This window comes from Cricetulus griseus, chromosome 7, assembly GCF_003668045.3.
Source record: "Cricetulus griseus strain 17A/GY chromosome 7, alternate assembly CriGri-PICRH-1.0, whole genome shotgun sequence".
NCBI classification, from domain to species: Eukaryota; Metazoa; Chordata; class Mammalia; order Rodentia; family Cricetidae; genus Cricetulus; species Cricetulus griseus.
In genome coordinates, this window is record NC_048600.1 from 127,625,508 (window position 1) to 127,645,362 (window position 19,855).

Sequence of the window (19,855 nt, forward strand, 5' to 3'; positions counted from 1 at the left end):
TGAGCCTAGTCTTAAATGGCCAGGCCACCTCCATGACAATCCCATAGAAAGGTTGGTTGTATGCAGCAAGTACTCACAAGCCTGCCAGAGAGACTGTGGTTTTGGTCTTTTTTTTTTTTTTTCAGCTTTCTCAGGCAGGGTGGCTGCAGTAGCAAGAGAGCACAGGACAAGCCCAGAGTGTTGAGGGGAATTGTTGAGGGCTCAGCTTGGGGCAGCACAACTATGTACCTCAGAGCAGGGAACCTCTGGCCAGGGACACCTGTCAAAATGCTACTAGGACCATGGATGTTGGCTCAAAGAAAGCGGGAGAGTTTGGGTTTGCTGCAAGGTCTCATGTAGCTCAATCTGGCCTTGAACTCAGATCCTCCCTCCTCCTCCACCAAACGGCTGGGATTACAGGCACTCATGTCCATGCTCAGTTTTGTGAGGGGCTGAAGGCTGAACCCAAAGTTTCACAGTTGCCAGCAAGCTCTCTATACACCCAACTGAATCCACAACCTCTTGTTTTTTTCTTTAATTTTTTTTTTTGATAGACAGAGTTTTGCTGCGTAGCCCAAGGTGGCTTCAAACCCTCTCTCCAGTGTCAGCCTCCCAAGTTGTGGGAATCTGTGTTGGTTTAAATCCAGAGGACCAGTTGTGTTTATAGATATAGACACAGTATATCTCTGGTATCAAATTCGTGGGAGGAAATTTCATGATTAATCTTCATTGTCAGCTTGCCTGGATTTGAAATCACTTAGGAGAATTCCCTGTAGGTCTGTCTGTGAGGGTGTGTATAGAGAAGACTGAATGAGGATGTTGGCTGTTCTAAACCTCTAGGCTAATGTCAATATTCTGCTATATACTCATAGGTTGGCAACTACTGTTTTTGCCATCACAGAGCCTTTATGCAGTAATTAGTGGGCACAGATGCAGAGACCCACAGCCTAGCACTGGGCCCAGCTTGGGAACCCTGCTGTAGAGAGGGTGCAAAGATTGCACTAGTAGGAGGGACAAGGACATCATGAGGAAAAACCCAGAAACAACTAACCTGGGTTCATAGGAGTTCACAGAGTGTGGACTGACAGCCAGGGAGCCTGCGGGGGACTGACCTAGGCATTTCACATGCATGTAACAGGCGTGCAGCTTGGTCTCCATGTGGGACTCCTAGCAGTGTGAGTGAGGGATGTCCCTAACGCTTTGGCTGACTTCTGGGAAACTATTACTCATCCTTGGTTGCATTGCCCAGCCTTAAGACAAGAAGAGCAGCTTAGTCATATCTGAACTTGACACGGCAAGCTTTGTTGATGTCCATGGAAGTTTCACCCCTTTCTGAACAGAAACAGAGGAGGAATGGATGGTGGGATTAGAAAAGAGTTGGGGGGGAGGGATGGGCGGAGAATAGGGAGGGGAAACTGCTCAGGAGGTAAAATAAATCCATACATTGATACTTTTAAATACATGCAGACTGAAAGATTGTGAGATACAGCGCCATCTCCTGGCTGCAGCCGTCTCAGAACACCCAGACTCAAGGGGAAGGAAGATTAAGCCTGACAGGTCAGAGGAGTTTTAAAGAATTTGCAACCAAGACTTAAAGCTGCTACAGAAAAGGTTCTTAATTGAGTATCGAGGAAACATGGCACCGACGGTCTCTTCGCGTCTGTACTCAATGCTGTTCCGCAGGACTTAAACCTTCGCCTTCACCATCCTAGTGGACGCCCTCCCACCCTCACCCTCACCCCCCTACCCCCTGAGCACTCCTTCGATCAGGGCGCAGATACGAACTAGGATCACATCAAGGAGGGGAAGCCATGGGAACACCTAAAGCACAACTATGAGAACAAGGAGGAAGTAGCCCTTGCTCTGACGGCCAGAAGGAGGCTTCCACCTGTCACCTGCTTGCCTGGAGCTGGGGCTCAGCCTGAGGATGAGTCTGAAGTTACTCTTCCTGCACAAGTAAGTGGTGGCTCCACCCAGCAAACAGACTCTCGCTTCTGCTGTGTCTGAAATGTATTTGACTACAGTTATCAGCAAATAAATGCAAGTTATTAATGAGGAAAAAAGGTTCTTAATTTAGGACCATGTCATTGCTTGTTATAAGGACAAGACCTGAAGGTGTGACACCCCACAGCCCCAGTGACAAGACAGGCAGAAGAGTTGAATCTGCCCTGATGACTGTCCCCACCTCATCCCCAAAGGCCATCTGTGCACCTTAGGTCAGTCCCCATGCCTGCTGGGACACCATATGGCCCCAGGATACATCAGGCTCTGAAGTCCCCATCCTCTAATTAGAGGCCACAGATGGGCATCCGAGGTTCTGCAGGAACTAACAGACACTTTCTGTTTTACCCACAATTTAAGGGAAATTTGTTTGTGTGTAAGTTCCACTGTGGGTGCTCTGTCCAGAACCCATCCTTTGGTGGCTTCATCTCTCCCTGGGCTCTAGGTGATGTCACACATCTGCCACTCAAATGCGTTTGACTGGTTTTTGACAAAAACAATGAGGAAAGATGGAGAGTGTAACAAACACCGTTGCAATATTTGGACATCCACATGCTAGAAAACTAAATAACTAGAGCTGACCCCACCTCAAGGCAGAACAAGAAATCCTAAATTAATCACGAATCGTGAGCTCAAATGTTAAATAAAAAGCTACAAAACTCTGATCTAGTGGCCATCAGCGTAGCCCAAAAGTGGCAAGTTCCAGTGCAGAAAGAGACCCTGTGATAGAGGGGTAGAGCAGAACAGCTCACACCGACTTATGGCCTTGCATGCTCTTGTGAGTACATACATGCCCCACCGCACACGCGCGTGCGCGCACACACACACACACAAACACACACACAAAAGGTGGGGAGGAGGAGTACATAAATAAACAGTAGATAGATACTTTAAACATTTTTAATTGGGACAAATAAAATGCAATTAATGATTTTTATACAAACATAATTTAAAAGAAAACTTGATGAATTGTGTGTAATCAAAGTTTAAAATGTATTGGGCAGGGGGATGGGTAATGTGCTTGTCATGTAACCATGAGGACCAGAGTTCAGGTCCCCAGAACCTATATAAAACCTAGGTACCGTGGCACACATCTGTAAGCTCCGCACTGAAGGTAAGGAGACAGAGCAAGGGGACTCCCAACCTGGAAACTTTCCTTTCTTTTTAAAATGTTTTATTTCCTTCACATATATGAGTGGTATGTATGTATGTATGTATCCATGTAAGTGCAGTGCCCGCAGATGCCAGAAGGATCCCCTGAGCTGGGTTCGGAGGTACCCAGTGTGATCCTAGCACCTGAACTTAGTTCCTCTGCAAGAGCAGCCTCTGCTCTTAACCACTGAACCATCTCTCTGGCTCAGATTTTATTTTCTTTTTAGGAACTTGATTGGCTAGTCCCAGATGTGTGTAGAAGAGAACCCGCCCATTGTTTACAAAGACTTCCCCATGTCCAAGAGAGTGACATGACATCGGGACTTGAGACTCAAGCTCTAGCAAGAAAACAGCTGTGAACCTGTTCAGAGATGAGAATTCGACAAACTAAACAAACCTGAGAAGCCAGTAAAAAGAATCCAGGCATATTCAGAATTACTATCTTCCTCCATGTGGCTGTCATTGCTGAAAGGCAAGGACAGGGGTAACTTAATTGATGGGAAAATCAATAAAGAGCAGACACCTTGGTTCATATCTTGAATCCCAGCACTAGGGTGTTAGAGGCAGATGGGTCTCTGTGAGTTGCAGGCTAGCCTGGTCTACATAGAGATTTCCAGGACATCCAGATTAGCATATTGAGGCGCTGTCTAAAAACAAAACAAAACAAAAAGATCAAAAGTCAGTCAAGGACTTACTTACTTACTCATGACAGGAAAACTTTACAAACACTTTCTAAGGACCAGGAGGACGACTCAGTGCTTGAAGATGCTGTGTGAGACTGGGGACCTAAATCCAGTTCTCAGAATTCACCTGGGAGTGGAAGGAGGGAACGGATCACACAAAGATGTTCACTGACTGCCAAATGTGTGCTGGGGGATTCGTGTGTACTCACACTCACCACATATATATTACATGTAATAAATAAAAATGTGACCATGAAAAGTAAAAGCACTTACAAGACAAAAGGAAAACACTTTAATTTTGGAGTATCTGATGGGGATGTCCTTCTGTATGCTGTGAATGTAGGTTTCTCTTATTAGTTGATGAGTAAATGCTGATTGGCAGGTGACCAGGCAGGAAGTACAGGCAGGGCGACCAGACTAGGAGAATTCTGCCCTCCAAATATTTATGTCTATATCCTTTGAATAGCACTGTTGGAGAGGCTTCCTTCTGCTGTGGTTTTAGTGCAGAGAAAAAGTAACTATTGAGTGATTAGCCCTGAATGGGACATCTGTATAAAACCCCCAAACTTCCCCAGGGCAGCCTCACCCTACCCCAAAACACCCCCACCCTACCCCAAGGCACCCTACCCTATCTCAAGGCAGCCCATCCTTACCCCAAAGCACCCCCACCTGGCCAAAGGCACCCCTACCCTTAACCAAGGCACCACACCCTACCAAAGGCACCCCCATCCCTACAACAAGGCTCAGGGACATTATGGAAGGAAGAGGGAGAGGAAAGAATTCCACAGCCAGAGAGGAGGACGACAGTGCTGGGAGATGCTGTGCTCTGGCTGTGCCATGGCCACAACACTCAAGACGCTGTAGCTTTGGTTACCTGCCCAAGACCAAGGCAGCAAGATCAGTTAGCATTCCAGCAGGTGGCAGTAACTGAACTCAGTGTTACAGAGAGAAAAAGAAAAATGGAGAAAAGGGGATGGACCATGAAGGGGGAGGGGACCCAGGCCTGGGGAGTGGGAGGGTGGGATTGGAGGTGGATGTCATAGAGTTATGTTGTACATGTGTGAAATTATAACGAATAAGTAAAGACACGCTATTAAAACATTATGTATTTATTGGGCACATTTTTATGTGTGATTCACCACAAAGAGTCTTCTAAGAATCTCAGCATTGTCAGAAGCACAGATTGTCCTCTGCCACCAGAGGAGCTGAGTCCATGACAGGGACACGGCTTTGCTGTCAACAGACCTCACTGATTTCATAGTCGGGACAGTGCCTCTTCTCCCCAGAGCACCCCTGAGGCCTGTTCACCCAGAGGACCGCACTGAGCATGCTCAGCAGCAGGGGCACCTCCAGAAAGACCAGGAGCTGGAAGTAAATGCTGCTCAGCAGGGACCTGTGGGGACAGGGTCACAGTAAGCTCCCTTCCCAGAATGCAACGCTGCTGCCCTGCACTGTGTGCCTGTCTCTTTAACCCAGCTGTGTGTCCACAGTGCTGTGTTCAGGGACAAAGCAGCCGTGTCTAAATGACCAGTGTGACCCATAGTCCAAGAAGTAGCCTTGAACTGTGGGCCTGGCCCACTCTCTGCAGACCAACCCCATGGAACTCTACTGCTAAGGCCTCTAACCAGGCAGTGCCTCCCCCACCCACAGCCAAATCTCTTCTAAATTGAGGCTCCCTGTCTCCTCCTGGTGGCTGTTATTTGTTATTCACTTATTTGTGTTTGTTTGTTTTGGACAGGGTCTCTATAATATAGCTCAGACTGTCCTGGAACTCACTATGTGGACCAGAATGGTCTTGAACTCACAGAGATCCTCCTTGTTCTGCCTCCCAAGTACTGGGATTTAAGGCTTTTGTCAGTATAAGCAGTGGCTGTATTGATTTCGATAAATTAATTCGTTGATTAAGTGGTGTGTGTGTGTGTGTGTGTGTGTGTGTGTGTGTCTGTGTGTTCCTGTGTGTGTCTGTGTGTGAGTATGTGTGAGAGTGTGTTTGTGTGTGAGTGTGTGTCTGTGTTTGTATGTGTGTGTGAGTGTGTATATGTGTGTTCCTGTGTGTGTGTGTGTTCCTGTGTGTGTCTATGTGTGAGTGTGTAAGTGTGTGTGTCTGTGTATGTATGTATGTGTGTGTGTTCCTGTGTGTGTGTGTGTGTGTGTTCCTGTGTGTGTGTTCCTGTGTGTGTGTATATTTCTGTGTGTGTGTGTGTGTGTGTCTGTGTGTGTGTATTCCTCTGTGTGTGTATTCCTCTGTGTGTGTGTGTCTGTGTGTGTGTCTGTGTGTGTGTGTATTCCTCTGTGTGTGTGTGTCTCTGTGTGTGTGTCTCTGTGTGTGTGTCTCTGTGTGTGTGTATTCCTCTGTGTGTGTGTGTGCGTGTGTGTGTGTGTGTGTGTGTGTGTGTGTGTGTCTGTGTCTGTGTCTGTGTCTGTGTCTGTGTCTGTGTATGTTCCTGTGTGAGTTGTGCAGCTGCACCTGTGTGAGCATGAATGTGGAGGTCAGAGGATGACCTTGGGTGTCATTTCTCAAGAATCATCACCTTGTCATGCTTGTCTTGAGACAGGTCTCACTATGTAGCTCTGGTTAGAATGGAATTTTCTATGTAGTTCAGGCTGGTTTTAAATTCACTGAGACCTGCTTGCCTTTGCCTCCCAAGTGCTGGGATTAAAGGCGTGAGCCACCATGCCTGGCCCAACTATCTTGTTATCTGACAGGATCTCTCATTGGCCTGGAGCTTGCCAAGTAGGCTAGGCTGGCTTGCCAGTGGGTCTTAGGGACCCTCCTGTCTCTACCTCCAGAGCTATGGTATTTCAAGTGCATGCCACCATGCCCAACATGTGGTTGCTGTGGCTTAGAGCACTTTGCCAGCAGAGCTGTCTGCCCAGTCTATGGATGTGTTTTTGTAGTAACCTCTTGGCAGGAAACTAAGTCCATCTCAGCAGGTCTGTGTCTGGGTGTCATTTCTGTGTCTCAATATTTATTTAGATGAGCAACTGGCTTTTAAAGTCACCCACCCAGGTCAGTGTGGGCCTGGGAGATGCAGGAGGAGCCCAAGGGGGGAGATCCAAACCCTTCAACCTCCACCCTCTCAGCTTTAACCCCCACTCCCAATCCAGAGGCCTCAGGGATATTGATTGGTTCCTCACCGAGGGTGTGGGCTGGGACCGGGAGTTGTGTCCTCTGTGGTCACACTGGGCTGAGTGTGCACCAGTGAAGATGTCAGGGACCCCAGGGTATTTGTTCTGTTCTCGGGGACAGAGCCTGTGACAGCAGCAGAGGCTGGAAACACAAGACAGTCCCAGTGACCTTAACTCCATCTCCTGCCCACTGAAACCTCTGCAGCTCTGCTTCTCACAGGTGGACAGCTAGAGACATGGTGGACAGCTGTCTGTCAGCCCATAAGCCCCATGGCCACACCAAGGCCTGGACAGGGCCTCCCCTCCCAGCCCTTCCCATCATGCACTGTGGCTGGTTGGTGCTCTCAAACTTGAGGCCAGTCTTCCTATAGAGGAGAGTTTGTCAGTGACAAGACATTGTTGCCAGGTCCCATTCAGCCTCAGTCACACCGTTTGCCTCCTTGGCTTCCATCCTTCTGGGGACAGACACAGGGTGGTGGGACTCTGTCTGCCTCGCCCACTCATTCCCACACTGTCAGCCAGAGAGGCCACTGGGCAGTCTCTTCTGAGCAATGGCCAGATGGAAAGTTCTAGATAGGCCAGTGCTTGAAGGACCCTGTGCAGAGTGGCCTCTACTGCAGAGAACTAGTGACACTGGCAGGATTTGCTTCCACATTATTCAAAATGAGTCCACAGAGGATGCTGGGGGGGGGATCTTTTTGTGAGGGGGAAAACCAAAACCGAGAATTAGAGCAGGAAGCTGGGTGTGGTTTTGCCAGCCTGTAATCCCGGTGCTAGAGAGGCAGAGTCAGGAAGATCAGTCACTAGAGATGAATCCCAACTACATAGTGAGCTTGTGGTCAACCTGGGCTACACAAACCCTCTCTCAGAGAAGAAAAACACTGGGAAACACAGAGCAGGTCAGCCTCTTCCGTCCCTGCCACCAACCTGCCCTTAAAGAGATGTGATTATTAGGGCTCTATAAGCAAGGGAGGCTCCATTAGTGGAGAATGAACTGTGAACATGGAGAACATTGGGACCAAAGTGGCTGAGAGCCTGTCGTCCATCCCCCTTGACCTTCTGCTGGGAAGGAGCACTTTTGGGGGACTCTCTGAGTTTCTTCCTGCAGGAAATGGTTCTTGGGAAAGGGGAACACAGGGCAAGTAGGAGGAGCTGAATGGATTCCTCAGGGGTCAAGAAGCCTGATCCACAATGCTGCCTCCTTCTTGTGTCTCTAGTTCCTCTCAGAAGCCCCAGAACCACTGTGATGAGGCTGGTCCCTCAGGACCCCCATGGAAAGGAAATGTCTGCTCAGTCCCAGGCCAGAGCAGCCTTTGACATAGTGGAGCAGGTGTGCTGGGTACTGTTCCAGCATGGAGATGGGGACAGCACTGAATGGGACCTGGGAGAGGATTAGTCTCCCATCAGGAAGTCACAAAAGAGCCAGTGTTTCAGGACCTGTGTCTACAAAGGTTCAGGCCTGATACTGTCACATTGGACACACCGAGAATATGCAACCGGGGCTGAGACAGTTCTGTGGGTAAAGTCCCTTGCTTGACAAGCCAGGTGAACTGAGTTTGAGCCCAGGACCTACACTGTCAGGAAGAAAACTAAGTCCCAGATGTTCTCTGAGTAACACACACCATGGGCAAGTCCAAACAGACAAACAAGCAAATGATAATAAATAAATGTACAGAGAAGAGTTTCTAAAATTCACATTCCCCCTTGTGCCTGTGTCTGCATGCACACTCATATATTGGTGTACATAGGAAATCACATATACCACACGTGCTCTCCCAGGGCACCTGTGTGCTCACACTCCCTGTGTCCTGAGTCACTGATTTTTCCAAGCTCACCATGCTATTGTATCTGGCTTCCTACTTTCATGAGAGGATGACAGGTTCAGACTCAGGATGCCAAGGCATGAGGGGCTTACCTGGGACCACAGACACCACAACCTTGGAGTAAGAATCAATCCCCAAGGAGGGAGTGATCTCCCACCAGGAGCCATTGATAAACGGTATATCCACACCACACATGTAGGTGTCTGCATCCTCCAGGGTGAGGTTGTCCAAGGTCACTGTGAAGGTGAGGGTGGCTGGATCGTCCCTGATGGACACTCGGCCATTCCTAGCTTCTTTCGAGGCTCTCGTCTTGACAGTATTTTGACAAGATCGTAGCCGTGACACTCTGCACCAGTATTTGCTGTAAGCCTTGTATTTCTCTTCATACTGACACTGCACTCTCAGGGATTCCCCCACGGTGCCTGTCATGGAGCTGGGACCACGCAGAGGGACACAGCCTGGAAAACACAAGCTCCAATTCTGTACCCTCCTAGCTGGATGGGGGTCCGGCCTCCCTTGGTCAGATCTTAGGGAGCTGCCTGGTCTGGAGGAACCAGAGAGAAAGGAGACAGGCTTTGTCAGACCAGGAGTCAGGACTGAGGTGAGCAGCTCTGTTTTACTGAAGACGGGGCAGGGAGGGGCTTGTCCTGGAGAAAGGAGCCTAGGAGGAAACCACACTGTGTGTGTGTGAGTGTGTGTGTGTGTGTGTGTGTGTGTGAGAGAGAGAGAGAGAGAGAGAGAGAGAGAGAGAGAGAGAGAGAGAGAGGAGAGACTTTACCTATGTACGTACATACATACATGTGTGCATGTCTCTGAGTGAGACATGTGCCTCTGTGGGACACTTGCGTGTGTTTGGTATGCACGCACAGGTGTGCAGATACCTGTGTGTACACAAAGGAGGTTGTGTTGCTCCCTGGCAATGACTGTCACAGCTGGACCTTTCCGTAGGTCCTGACTGTCTCTTCTGTGGTAGACGTGACTGTGCACTGAAAGCTGGCAGCACCTGGGGCCATGCGGCCTCTCCTGCCCCCCCCACTCTCTTGCCCTCACTCCTGGCCTCATCTTCCTCTGCTGGCTGCTCTCTCCCACCCCCCAATGCCCTGTCATGCCCTCTCACTTACAGCAGGAGTTCCCCTTTCCCGTCTGTAACCCCTCCCCTGTCCCCATGCTTACCTGGGACCTGCAAGAGGAGCAGGGATGAAGGCAGCCACACTGCCATCACTCTTGGGATCATTTCTCAGCTCTATGTCACCTGCACCCAGTCCAAGCCCAAGAGAGCAGAAGGGCGTCTCCTAGGGTTAGGATGTCCACGTGCCTATGTCTCCTTCCTGTGCTCTGCTTCCTGGTCCTGTGAGGCTCCAGATGAACTTGGGGCACGAAGTGCTCTGAAGATGCTCCAGGCCTCAGGGGCCCTGGTTCCTGTCACTCCCAGTGAGGGACACATGAAATGCCATGGATTGAGGATGCCACCTGTCCCCTAGCCCTCAACCAAGGGCTTCACAACCTTCCCACTCCAGGCAGAGCCCTGGGCTGCATTTCCTTTTTTGTTCAAGCTGCCAAACTTCTGTGACACGCCACTTCCTGAGTGGACTTGAGAGCTGTGCATCTTACTGCTCCTTCTCTGTGAATACTGAGGAACCATCTCACCATGTATGCCTGTGTTGTTCACAGTGAAACCTTCTTGAGTTCATTGTGAATGGGAGGTTCATGGAACAATTCTGATGGATGCTTGGCCAGTCTCCTCTTTGCATCTTGGGTCCTGCTAATCCTGCATGTTGCTAAACATGGATAACAAACTTGTATTTTTCTTTACACAGTCACTGTGTGTGCAGGAATTCCCCCACGGGGACTTGCACAGTGCTGGGACAGAGCAGAATGAAGAAACCTGGGAAACATGAGTTCCAGTTGTGGCTTCTCAGGTGGGCCAGGTTTGAGGCTCCCTAGGGTCAGATCCTAAAGAGACTCCATTGTAGAGGGGACTGAGGAGACCCAGGAGTTGAGACTTAGGGGCAAAGATGTAAGGGGCTATGGAAAAAAAATATCCACGGAAACAGCATAGATCTGGGGAAAGATGACTTAGTTCCCTATATGTGATTGTGGTTTTTTTAAAAAAATTTTTGCATATGTGTGTTTCAGTGGGGTTGTGCTTCTGTTTGTATGAAAGAGAAGGAAAGAGCGGGTGAGGGAAGGAGAGAGAGGGACAGAGACACACAGATATACACACACACACACACACACACAGAGAGAGAGAGAGAGAGAGAGAGAGAGAGAGAGAGAGAGAGAGAGAGAGAGAGAGAACAAGTTCTTTTGGGGCACCAGCCCCTCAAACCTCTTCAGAGTCCAGCAAAGGTGCTACAACTGTGGAGGGAAAATATCTAAGGATAAAAGAAATGAATCAGCTCACACAACTTTACTTCAGCATGTCTCTTCATTGTTCTACCCTCTTTCCTTCTGCCTGTATTCTAATTCTTCTGTCCTAACTGTCTATAATTTCTTAGCTCTAATTCTCTGCTTCGGTTCTAATTCTAATTCCAATTCCCTGTTACATTCTTTTTCTTCTTCACTTTCCTATTTCTGCTCATTCCTGCCAGCTTCTGCCCCAGCTTCTTCTCTTGCTCTCTTTGTTCTACCCAGCTTATAAAGACCCACAAAATCTTGCAGGCCTTCCTCTGAAGGACACATACCATTTCTTAAGTAAATGATAAGAAACAGAGTCATTCCAACCACTCACAGTGCAGTAGTCAGATAGTCAGGAAAGAGCACTCTCTTTCAGTTAACTCTCTACCTAGTGGGCTGCAAACTGCAGCTGTAAAAGGAGAAGTCTTTTCTGTTATCTTGTCTGTAGTTGTGGCCTTATAGAACTGAACTAATAAGAGAAATAAGGAAACTGGATGTTCTATCCTATACTTTTGAGTGTATGAAACATCTTAAACATTTTGTGATTAGTGGTCATAAAGACCAGGCTTTCTCGGACTGTAGAGTTGTCTGTTTTGTAAATGTGTCCTCAGAGAGAGTGAGTGCAGCAGCATGAGCTGCTGATGGGGGAAGTCCTTCTGTGTATATATATTTTAAAGATATTTATTTATTATGTATACAACATTCTGCTTCCATGTATATCTGCACACCAGAAGAGAGCACCAGATCTCATTGTAGATGGTTGTGAGCCACCATGTGGTTGCTGGGAATTGAACTCAGGACATCTGGAAGAGCAGTCGGTGCTCTTAACCTCTGAGCCATCCCTCCAGCCCTCTGTGTGTATGTTTCTCTTATTGGTGTATAAATAAAGCACTGCTGGCCAATAGGAAAGCAAGATAGGTGGGACTAGGGGTCGAAAAGGATTCCAGGAAATATAGTAAGGATGCAGTTACCATGTGAGCCCACCAGGAATACAGGAACCAAGCCCAGCGTCCTCTATAAGATAAGTGATTAATGATAATGGTTGATAATTAAGACTGAGCTAGCAGATAAAAAATCCTAGTCATTCTACCTAATATAAGTCTCTGTGTGTTACTTGGGGCCCTAATCGGCAGTAGCTGGCAGAAAGATTTATGGTAACAAGCTGCAGAGACAAAGGGCAGAGGAGCCCATTCAGCAACTCCCCAAGGAGCATTTTAAATCTTAAGATATATTTGTAACTCTTAAGGGGAGCTATAAAGTTAGTTTATATTTTGTAGCTAAGTCTGGTTAGTCAGGCAATCTTACATGGTGTCTGAACAAAGGCCACAAAACTGAGGTTGGGAATCCATGCAAAGAGTTGATTGTTGCCCCTGGTACTACAATGAGGTTAGTTTGCACTATTTACCTTGACTCAACAAGTCATACAGCTGGTTACATGTCCTGGTAAGTAACATTGTATTCTTTTGGTAATAGTTTATCTTAAAATCCAATTAGTGAGGCACCTGGTTATGAGAAACAGTTTTTTTTGTTTTTGTTTTTGTTTTTTGTTTTTTGTTTTTTCTGTGTGACTGTTTTCACACAGAGCCAGGGAATGTTATCAATATACTCCAAGTGCATATATATACTCAAATACATAGGGGGAAATTGTGCACAGTAAAAGATCAAATAGTGCAGAACTGTGGGAAATGTAACCCATGGGAATAAGCTATGGGAGAAAGTTGCAGCCAGAAAACAGCCAATTCATTCATAAGGCAATAACTCCAATATGTCTTACCTATTGGTTTAGTCCTCCACCAGAATCCTGATGGGTTGAACTTATGAAGTGAACCTGAATAATTACTGCATAATTCAGCTTTGAGAGAGAGAGAGAGAGAGAGAGAGAGAGAGAGAGAGAGAGAGAGAGAGAGACAGACAGACAGACAGAGACAGAGAGACAGACAGAGAGACACAGAGAGACACAGAGAGACACAGAGAGACACAGAGAGACACAGAGACACAGAGAGAGAATGCAATCAAATCATCATATCATATTGTTAGAAGGAAATATCCCTAGAGACAGGTCCCACTGGGCCATGCTCAATATAGGCAATTTCTCAATAGAGGCTCTAGCTTGTATCAAGTTGACAAAAACTTACTGGACACTATCATCTGTCTGTCTGTCTTTTTATTATCTTTCTTTCTCTTCTTTTTCATCTCTTCTTCCCTTTTCAAAGGCCTTGTATTAGTTATTTTCTCATTACTGTGACCAAATATTTTCTTGATATGGAAGGGCTCAGCCCACCATGTGTGATGCCATCCCTGGGCAGATGGTCCTGGGTTCTATAAGAAAGCAGGCTGAGCAGCCCTGCAGAGCAAGCCAGTGAGCACTGTCCCCCATGGACTCTGCTTAGGTTCCTGCCCCCAGGATCCTGCTGAGTTCTTGCACACTTCCTTCAAAATGGACCATGACATGGAAGCCAAATAAATCCCTTCCTCCTAGTGAGTTGGTTTTTGTCAGTGTTTTAGCATAGCAAAAAAACAAACAAACAAACTATACATATAGATGAAAGGATGGATGGATAGACAAGACAGACAGACAAGACAGACAGACAGACAGACAGACAGATGGATCTACTTATCACAGCCCTTGACTGACACACAGGGTGGCTTTTTCCTGCATCTCTTACCTCACAATCCATACCTACACATAATAAAGGCAATATACAGCAAGCCAACAGCCAACATCAAACTAAATGGAGAGAAACTTAAAGCAATTCCATTAAAATCAGGAGCAAGAGGAAGCTATCCACTCTCTCCATATGTATTCAATATTGTACTCAAAGTTCTAGCTAGAGCAATAAGATAACAAAAGGAGATCAAAGGGATACAAATTGGAAAAGAAGTTAATGTTTGCTATTTGCAGATGATATGATAGTATATGTAAAGGACCCCAATAATTCTACCAGGGAACTCCTACAGCTGATAAACACATTCAGCAATGTGGCAGGGTATAAGATTAACTAAGAAAATCAGTATCCCTCCTATACACAAACAAAAACAGGCTGAGAAAGAAATCAGAGAAACATCACCCTTTACAATAGCTACAAACAACATAAAATATCTTGGGGGTAACTCTAACCGAATCAGTGAAAGACCTGTATGACAAGAACTTTAAGTCTTTAAAGAAAGAAATTGAAGAGGATATCAAAAAGGAAAGATCTCCCATGCTCTTGGATAGGTAGGATCAGCATAGTGAAAATGGCAATCTTACCAAAAGCAATCTACAGATTCAATGCAATCTCCATCAAAAGCCCAGCACAATTCTTCACAGACCTCAAAAGAACATATTCAACTTCATATGGAAAAAACAAAACACCCAGGATAGCCAAAACAATCCTGTACAAGAAAGGAATTTCGAGAGGCATCACCATTCCTGACTTCAAGCTCTACTATAGAGCTATAGCAATAAAAAAACAGGTTGGTATTGGCATAAAAACTGACATGTGGATCAATGGAATTGAATTGAAGACCCTGACATTAATCCACATACCTATGAACATCTGATTTTTGGCAAAGAAGCCAAAAGTGTACAATTGAACAAAGAAAACATCTTCAACAAATGATGCTGGCATAATTAGGTGTTGACATGTAGAAAAATGAAAATAGATCCATATCTATTGCCAGGCACAAAACTCTAAGTCCAAATGGATCAAGGACTTCAACATAAATCCAGTTATACTGAACCTGATAGGAGAGAAATTGGGAAGTATCCTTGAATGCACTGGTACAGGAGACCACTTCCTAAATACACCAGGAGCACAGACACTGAGAGAAACAATCAATAAATGGGACCTCCTGAAACTGAGACGCTTCTGTAAGGCAAAGGACATGGTAAGTAAGACAAATGGCAGCCTACAGAATGGGAAAATATCTTCACCAACCCCCATCTGACAGAGCGCAGATCTCCAAAATATATAAAGAACTCAAGAAACCAGACATCAGACTACCAAATAATCCAATTTTAAAAATGGGGTACAGAGCTAAACAGAGAATTCTCAACAAAAGAATCTGAATGGCCAAAAGATATTTAAGGAATTGCTCAACATCCTTAGCCATCCATCAGGGAAATGCAAATCAAAATGACTCTGAGACACCATCTCTCTTTTTTTTTTTTTTCTGTGTATGAGGTGTTTTTTATTTAGCTTAGAAACAATCATTTTTTACACATCAATCCCAGTTCCCTTTCCCTCCCATCCTCCCATGCCTACCACCAACTCCCCAATCCCACCCCCCATCCAGTCCCCAAGGAGGATAAGGCCTTCCATGGGGGATCATCAAAGTCTGTCACATCATTTGGGGCAGGGCCTAGGCCCTCCTCCGTGTGCTGAGATACCATCTCACACCTGTCACAATGGTTAAGATCATAAACACTGATGACATCTTATGTTGGAAAGGTTGTAGAGTCAGGGGAACACTCCTGCCCTGCAAACTTGTACAGCCACTCTGGACATCAGTTGGCATTATATCAGAAAATTGGGGATCAATCTACCTTAAGACCCAGTGATAACACTTTTTGGAATATACCAAAGGATGCACACTCACACCACAAGGACTCTTGCTCAGCTATGCTCATAGCAGCATTATTTGTAATAGCCAGAACCTGGAAACAACTCAGATGCCCCTCAACTGAAGAGTGGATAGAGAAAATGTGGTACATTTACACAATGGAGTACTATGCAATAGTTAAAAAAAAATGACATCTTGAAATTTGTAGGCAAATGGATAGAACTAGAAAAAAAATCATCCTGAGGGAGTAACCCAGACCAGAAAGATAAACACGAAACGTTCTCACTCATACGTGGATATTAGATGCAAAGCAAGGGATAACTAGGATACAATCCATGCCCCAGAGAAGCTAGGTAACAAAGAGGACCTAAGAGGGACACACATGGAGGGCCCAGGAAGGGGAAATAGTTAAGATCTCCTGGGTAAACTGGGGGCGGGTTAAGGGAGGGGATGGGGATGGGAACAAGAGGAATAGAGATGGCTGCGTTGGGGGGGATGGAGAGGGAAACCAATGAGAGAGAGGTCTTGATAGAGGGAGCCCTTATGGGGTTAGGGAGAAACTGGTGCTAGGGAAAATCCCAGGAACCCACAAGGATGACCCCAGCTAAGACTCCTAGCAAAAATGGAGAGAGTGCCTGAATGGGCCTTCCCCTTTAATCAGATTAGTGACTACCACAACTCTCATCATAGAACCTTCATCCAGTAACTGATGGAAGCAGACTCAGTGACCCCCAGCCCCACCCTGGACTGAGCTCTTAGAGTTCAGTTGAAGAGAGGGAGGAGGGAATCATATGAACAAGGGGGGGTCAAGAGCATGATGGGGAAACCACAGAGACAGCTGACCCGAGCTAATGGGAGCTCACGACTATGGATTGACAGCTGGGGAACCTGCATGGGACTGAACTAGGCCCTCTAAATGTGGATGACAGTTGTGTGGCTTGATCTGTTTATGGGACCCGTAGCAGTGGGACCAGGTCTTTTTTTTTTTTTTCAGGCTGGCCTCGAACTCACAGAGATCTGCCTGCCTCTGCCTCCCAAGTGCTGGGATTAAAGGCGTGCGCCACCAACACCTGGCGGGGACCAAGTCTTATCCCGGTTGCATGAACTGGCTCTTTGGAGCCCATTCCCCATGGTGGGATACCTTGCTCATTGATGCATGGAGGATGGGCTTGGTCCTGCCTCAACTTGGTATGCCATGTTTTGTAGACTCCCCAAGGGAGGCCTTACCCCTTCTGAGGAGTGGATGGGGAGGAGAGGGGAAAGGAGGAGGACCTGGGGTTGGTAGGTAAAATGAAAAAAAAAATTTAAGCCGAAATATTTTTCTACTGAGAAATAAATATTTGTCGAACAATAAAGGAACTAGTTGGAAAGACTCCACGTAATTCTCAGTGGGGCTTAGAGAGAATCGTCAATCTGTTCCTCATACTCCTTTCAGTCCTAATTGGTGTGACCAATTTGGATACATGACAGATCATGTCAGTCATCGTCAAAATCCACGGCAGGGGCTGGAGAGATACCCACCTACAGATGCACGTGATTTAAAATGATAATAGTAATAAATATTTTAAAAACACATGGCAGGAACTGGAGAGATGGCTCAGCAGTTAAGGGCACTGGCTGCTCTTCCACAGGGCCAGGTTTGATCCCCAGCATTTACACAGCAGCTCACAACCATATGTAACTCTGGATCCAGGGGATCTTCTGGCTTCTTCTGGCCTCTGAAGTCCCCAGACTCACACATAACACACAGACAAACATGCAGGCTACACACCCATACAAAAGATAAGAATTTAAATTACAAACATAATCTCATAAGGGCCAACTAGCAATACCAAAGCTGCATTCTCAGGACTCCAATGATGCTCTGGCCTTGAGCTGACTCCAGAATCTGTCTACCTTCCCTTCCCCCTACACTTGGCCTCAACTGTTCACTCGTCATGTTTCTGAGCCCTGACCCACTTTTCTTAAGGCTTGAAATTGGGAAGAAGTTGAAGAATTTAACAAAAGGCAGAGGGAAGATTTAAAACCAAGTCTAAGTGAGGGGAATGACTCTGGAGTACACAAAAGCCAGCACCTGGGTTCGATCCCTGGAACTCAAGTAAGGCTGAGGAGAGGACCAGTTTTATACCATTGTTCTCTGACCACCACACTTGTGCCATGGCATGGGCACAACACATATGTAGGTGTGTATGCTCACCATCACACACACACACACACACACACACACACACACACACCACGCGTGTGCCATGGCATGCCCACAAACACATAAGTAGGTAGGTGTGCACACCCTCTCTCTCTCTCTCTCTCTCTCTCTCTCTCTCTCTCTCTCTCTCTCATTTTTTCAAGGACAGGACTCCGAGGAGAATCAGATAGGATGTGGATGGTCTTTGCTGAGGTCTGAGATACTGCTGTTTGTAGATGAAGGAGGCCGTAAGATGGGAGCCAGGGCCCTGTGCATGCACAAATTCTTCTTTTCAGGCCCCAGGTGAGTTGTTCTGTGGCCTTGGAGACCTGGGACCACAGGGCTCAGGTAGGGTCAGAGAAAGTCTGTTCTGGATTCCAGGGAGAAGAAACATGCTGGGGACAGTGACCAGCACCTGTCTCATGAGAAATCTCCCCAACTGTCCAGAATGATGTTCAGGCTGACTTTTTGGGATCCTTACCAAGGTTCTATGAGTGCAGACTGTGCTAAAGGAATTTTTACATAGCATTGGGGTCTGTGCTAAATTTGTTGTGTTGGAGCTTTGGATGGTGTCCTCATGGAATGGGAAATGACATAAAGCAGAGTGGTCGAAATACAAACGTTTAGTGGACAGAACCAACTGTTCAGGCTGTGAGACAGAGGAAGCTTGCAGACTTGGGACCACAGACCTCAGCTACCGTTATCTGTATAGCATGGGGCAACTTGCTTCTCCTTGGCCCTGATGTGGGGGGCAAAGGAGATGGATCAGTGGGCTGTGTGGTTTCTTCATGATCTGTTTGGGCCAGATCAGGGGTGTTTAAGGAAGATGGGAGTGTGCCCACCTCACATTTCTGCTCAGGGACTTCCATCCCAGAAGACTTGAGGAAAGATCCATCTATCATCATATCATGAGTCAATGACAGAGAGTCTGGCAATGTCACCACCACGGCAGATTTCCTAGGGCTCCAGCAAGAGACAATCACAGCACGAGAGGAGGAAGAAACAGTGCCCACAGGCCCTCTGAGAATAGCAAAACTACGTCATTGTGAAAGTTGGCCAACAAGGCAGTAAGTTGAGTAATAACAAAAGGGGAAGCTGTGCGGGCATTGAATTCACATAAATAGAAAGGGCTGGGGACTAGCCCATGAGGGCTGTTTGCAGAAGGAACATAAGCATCACACATACAAAGCGCCCTATGCTAACAAAAGCCATCCTGGGAAGAAGACAGTAGAACACTCAGATGAGAAAGTCTTTCCTCTTTAAATATTTACTTTATTATTTTAAAAATTCTTTGATAGCTTCACAAGTATATACAAAGAATTTTAGTCATTTTCACTGCTGATACCCTTCCTCATCTTCCAGTTTCCACTTTTCTTCTTTCCTTCCTTCCTTTCATTTTTTGAGACATCATTTCTCTGCATAGCCCTGGTTGTCCAAGAACTCACAGGGTTTCTCTGGATAGTCCTGGATCTGTCTGGCCTCAAACTCAGAGTTTTTCCTACCTCTGTTGGGATTAAAGGTGCATGCCACCACCCTCTAATGAGCCCTTCTCTTGATTACATGCTCTCTCTCTCTCTCTCTCTCTCTCTCTCTCTCTCTCTCTCTCTCTCTCTCTGTTCCACTAAGTTTAACTAGGATTGTTAGTGTGAATGTGTGTGGGGAGGTTATTTATTGGAACATGGGCAGATGACCAGCAAGCAGCTTCTCCACTTCAGCAAGTGAAAAGCCTTCTCTCAACAAAGGCAACTCACTGGAGCTCCAACACCTGTCATCAAGAAGATGCTAACAACATGGGTCTCTTGCCACACAATGTGTTAGGTGTGAGTTTGGGCTGTGGGTGTCAGAGCCCAGTGGATGAGAAGAGTCTGTGTGCTGAGTAATGTATGACTCAGCAGTGCTGAGGCTGGCTAGCTGGGAACAACTGTCTTCCACTTGATTGTTTTCCTGTGAACCTCTCAGCT

The 19,855-nt window shown here is 46.6% G+C and overlaps 1 protein-coding gene and 1 pseudogene across 1 annotated transcript; one reads left to right on the forward strand and one right to left on the reverse strand.

Annotated features, from left to right (window-relative positions):
* Window positions 1-1,615: 1,615 nt before the first annotated feature.
* Window positions 1,616-1,986, forward strand: LOC113836707 (annotated as a pseudogene).
* Window positions 1,987-5,051: 3,065 nt separating this feature from the next.
* LOC100760245 (CMRF-35-like molecule 4) lies at window positions 5,052-10,001 on the reverse strand. Its single transcript, XM_027425747.2, has 4 exons — window positions 9,941-10,001; window positions 8,860-9,225; window positions 6,954-7,086; window positions 5,052-5,208 (listed from the first exon to the last, which is right to left on the reverse strand). Exons 1-4 carry the CDS (start codon window positions 9,999-10,001, stop codon window positions 5,052-5,054), a joined length of 717 nt encoding a protein of 238 aa, XP_027281548.1.
* Window positions 10,002-19,855: the final 9,854 nt, after the last annotated feature.

Coding starts and splice junctions, on each gene's coding strand:
- LOC100760245 (XM_027425747.2), bottom strand. CDS start 10,001: ATGATCCCAAGAGTGATGGCAGTGTGGCTGCCTTCATCCCTGCTCCTC. Junction 9,226..9,940: donor GCTCCTCTTGCAGGTCCCAG/GTAAGCATGGGG, acceptor TGTGTTTTCCAG/GCTGTGTCCCTCTGCGTGGT. Junction 5,209..6,953: donor GGTCCCAGCCCACACCCTCG/GTGAGGAACCAA, acceptor CTGTCCCCACAG/GTCCCTGCTGAGCAGCATTT.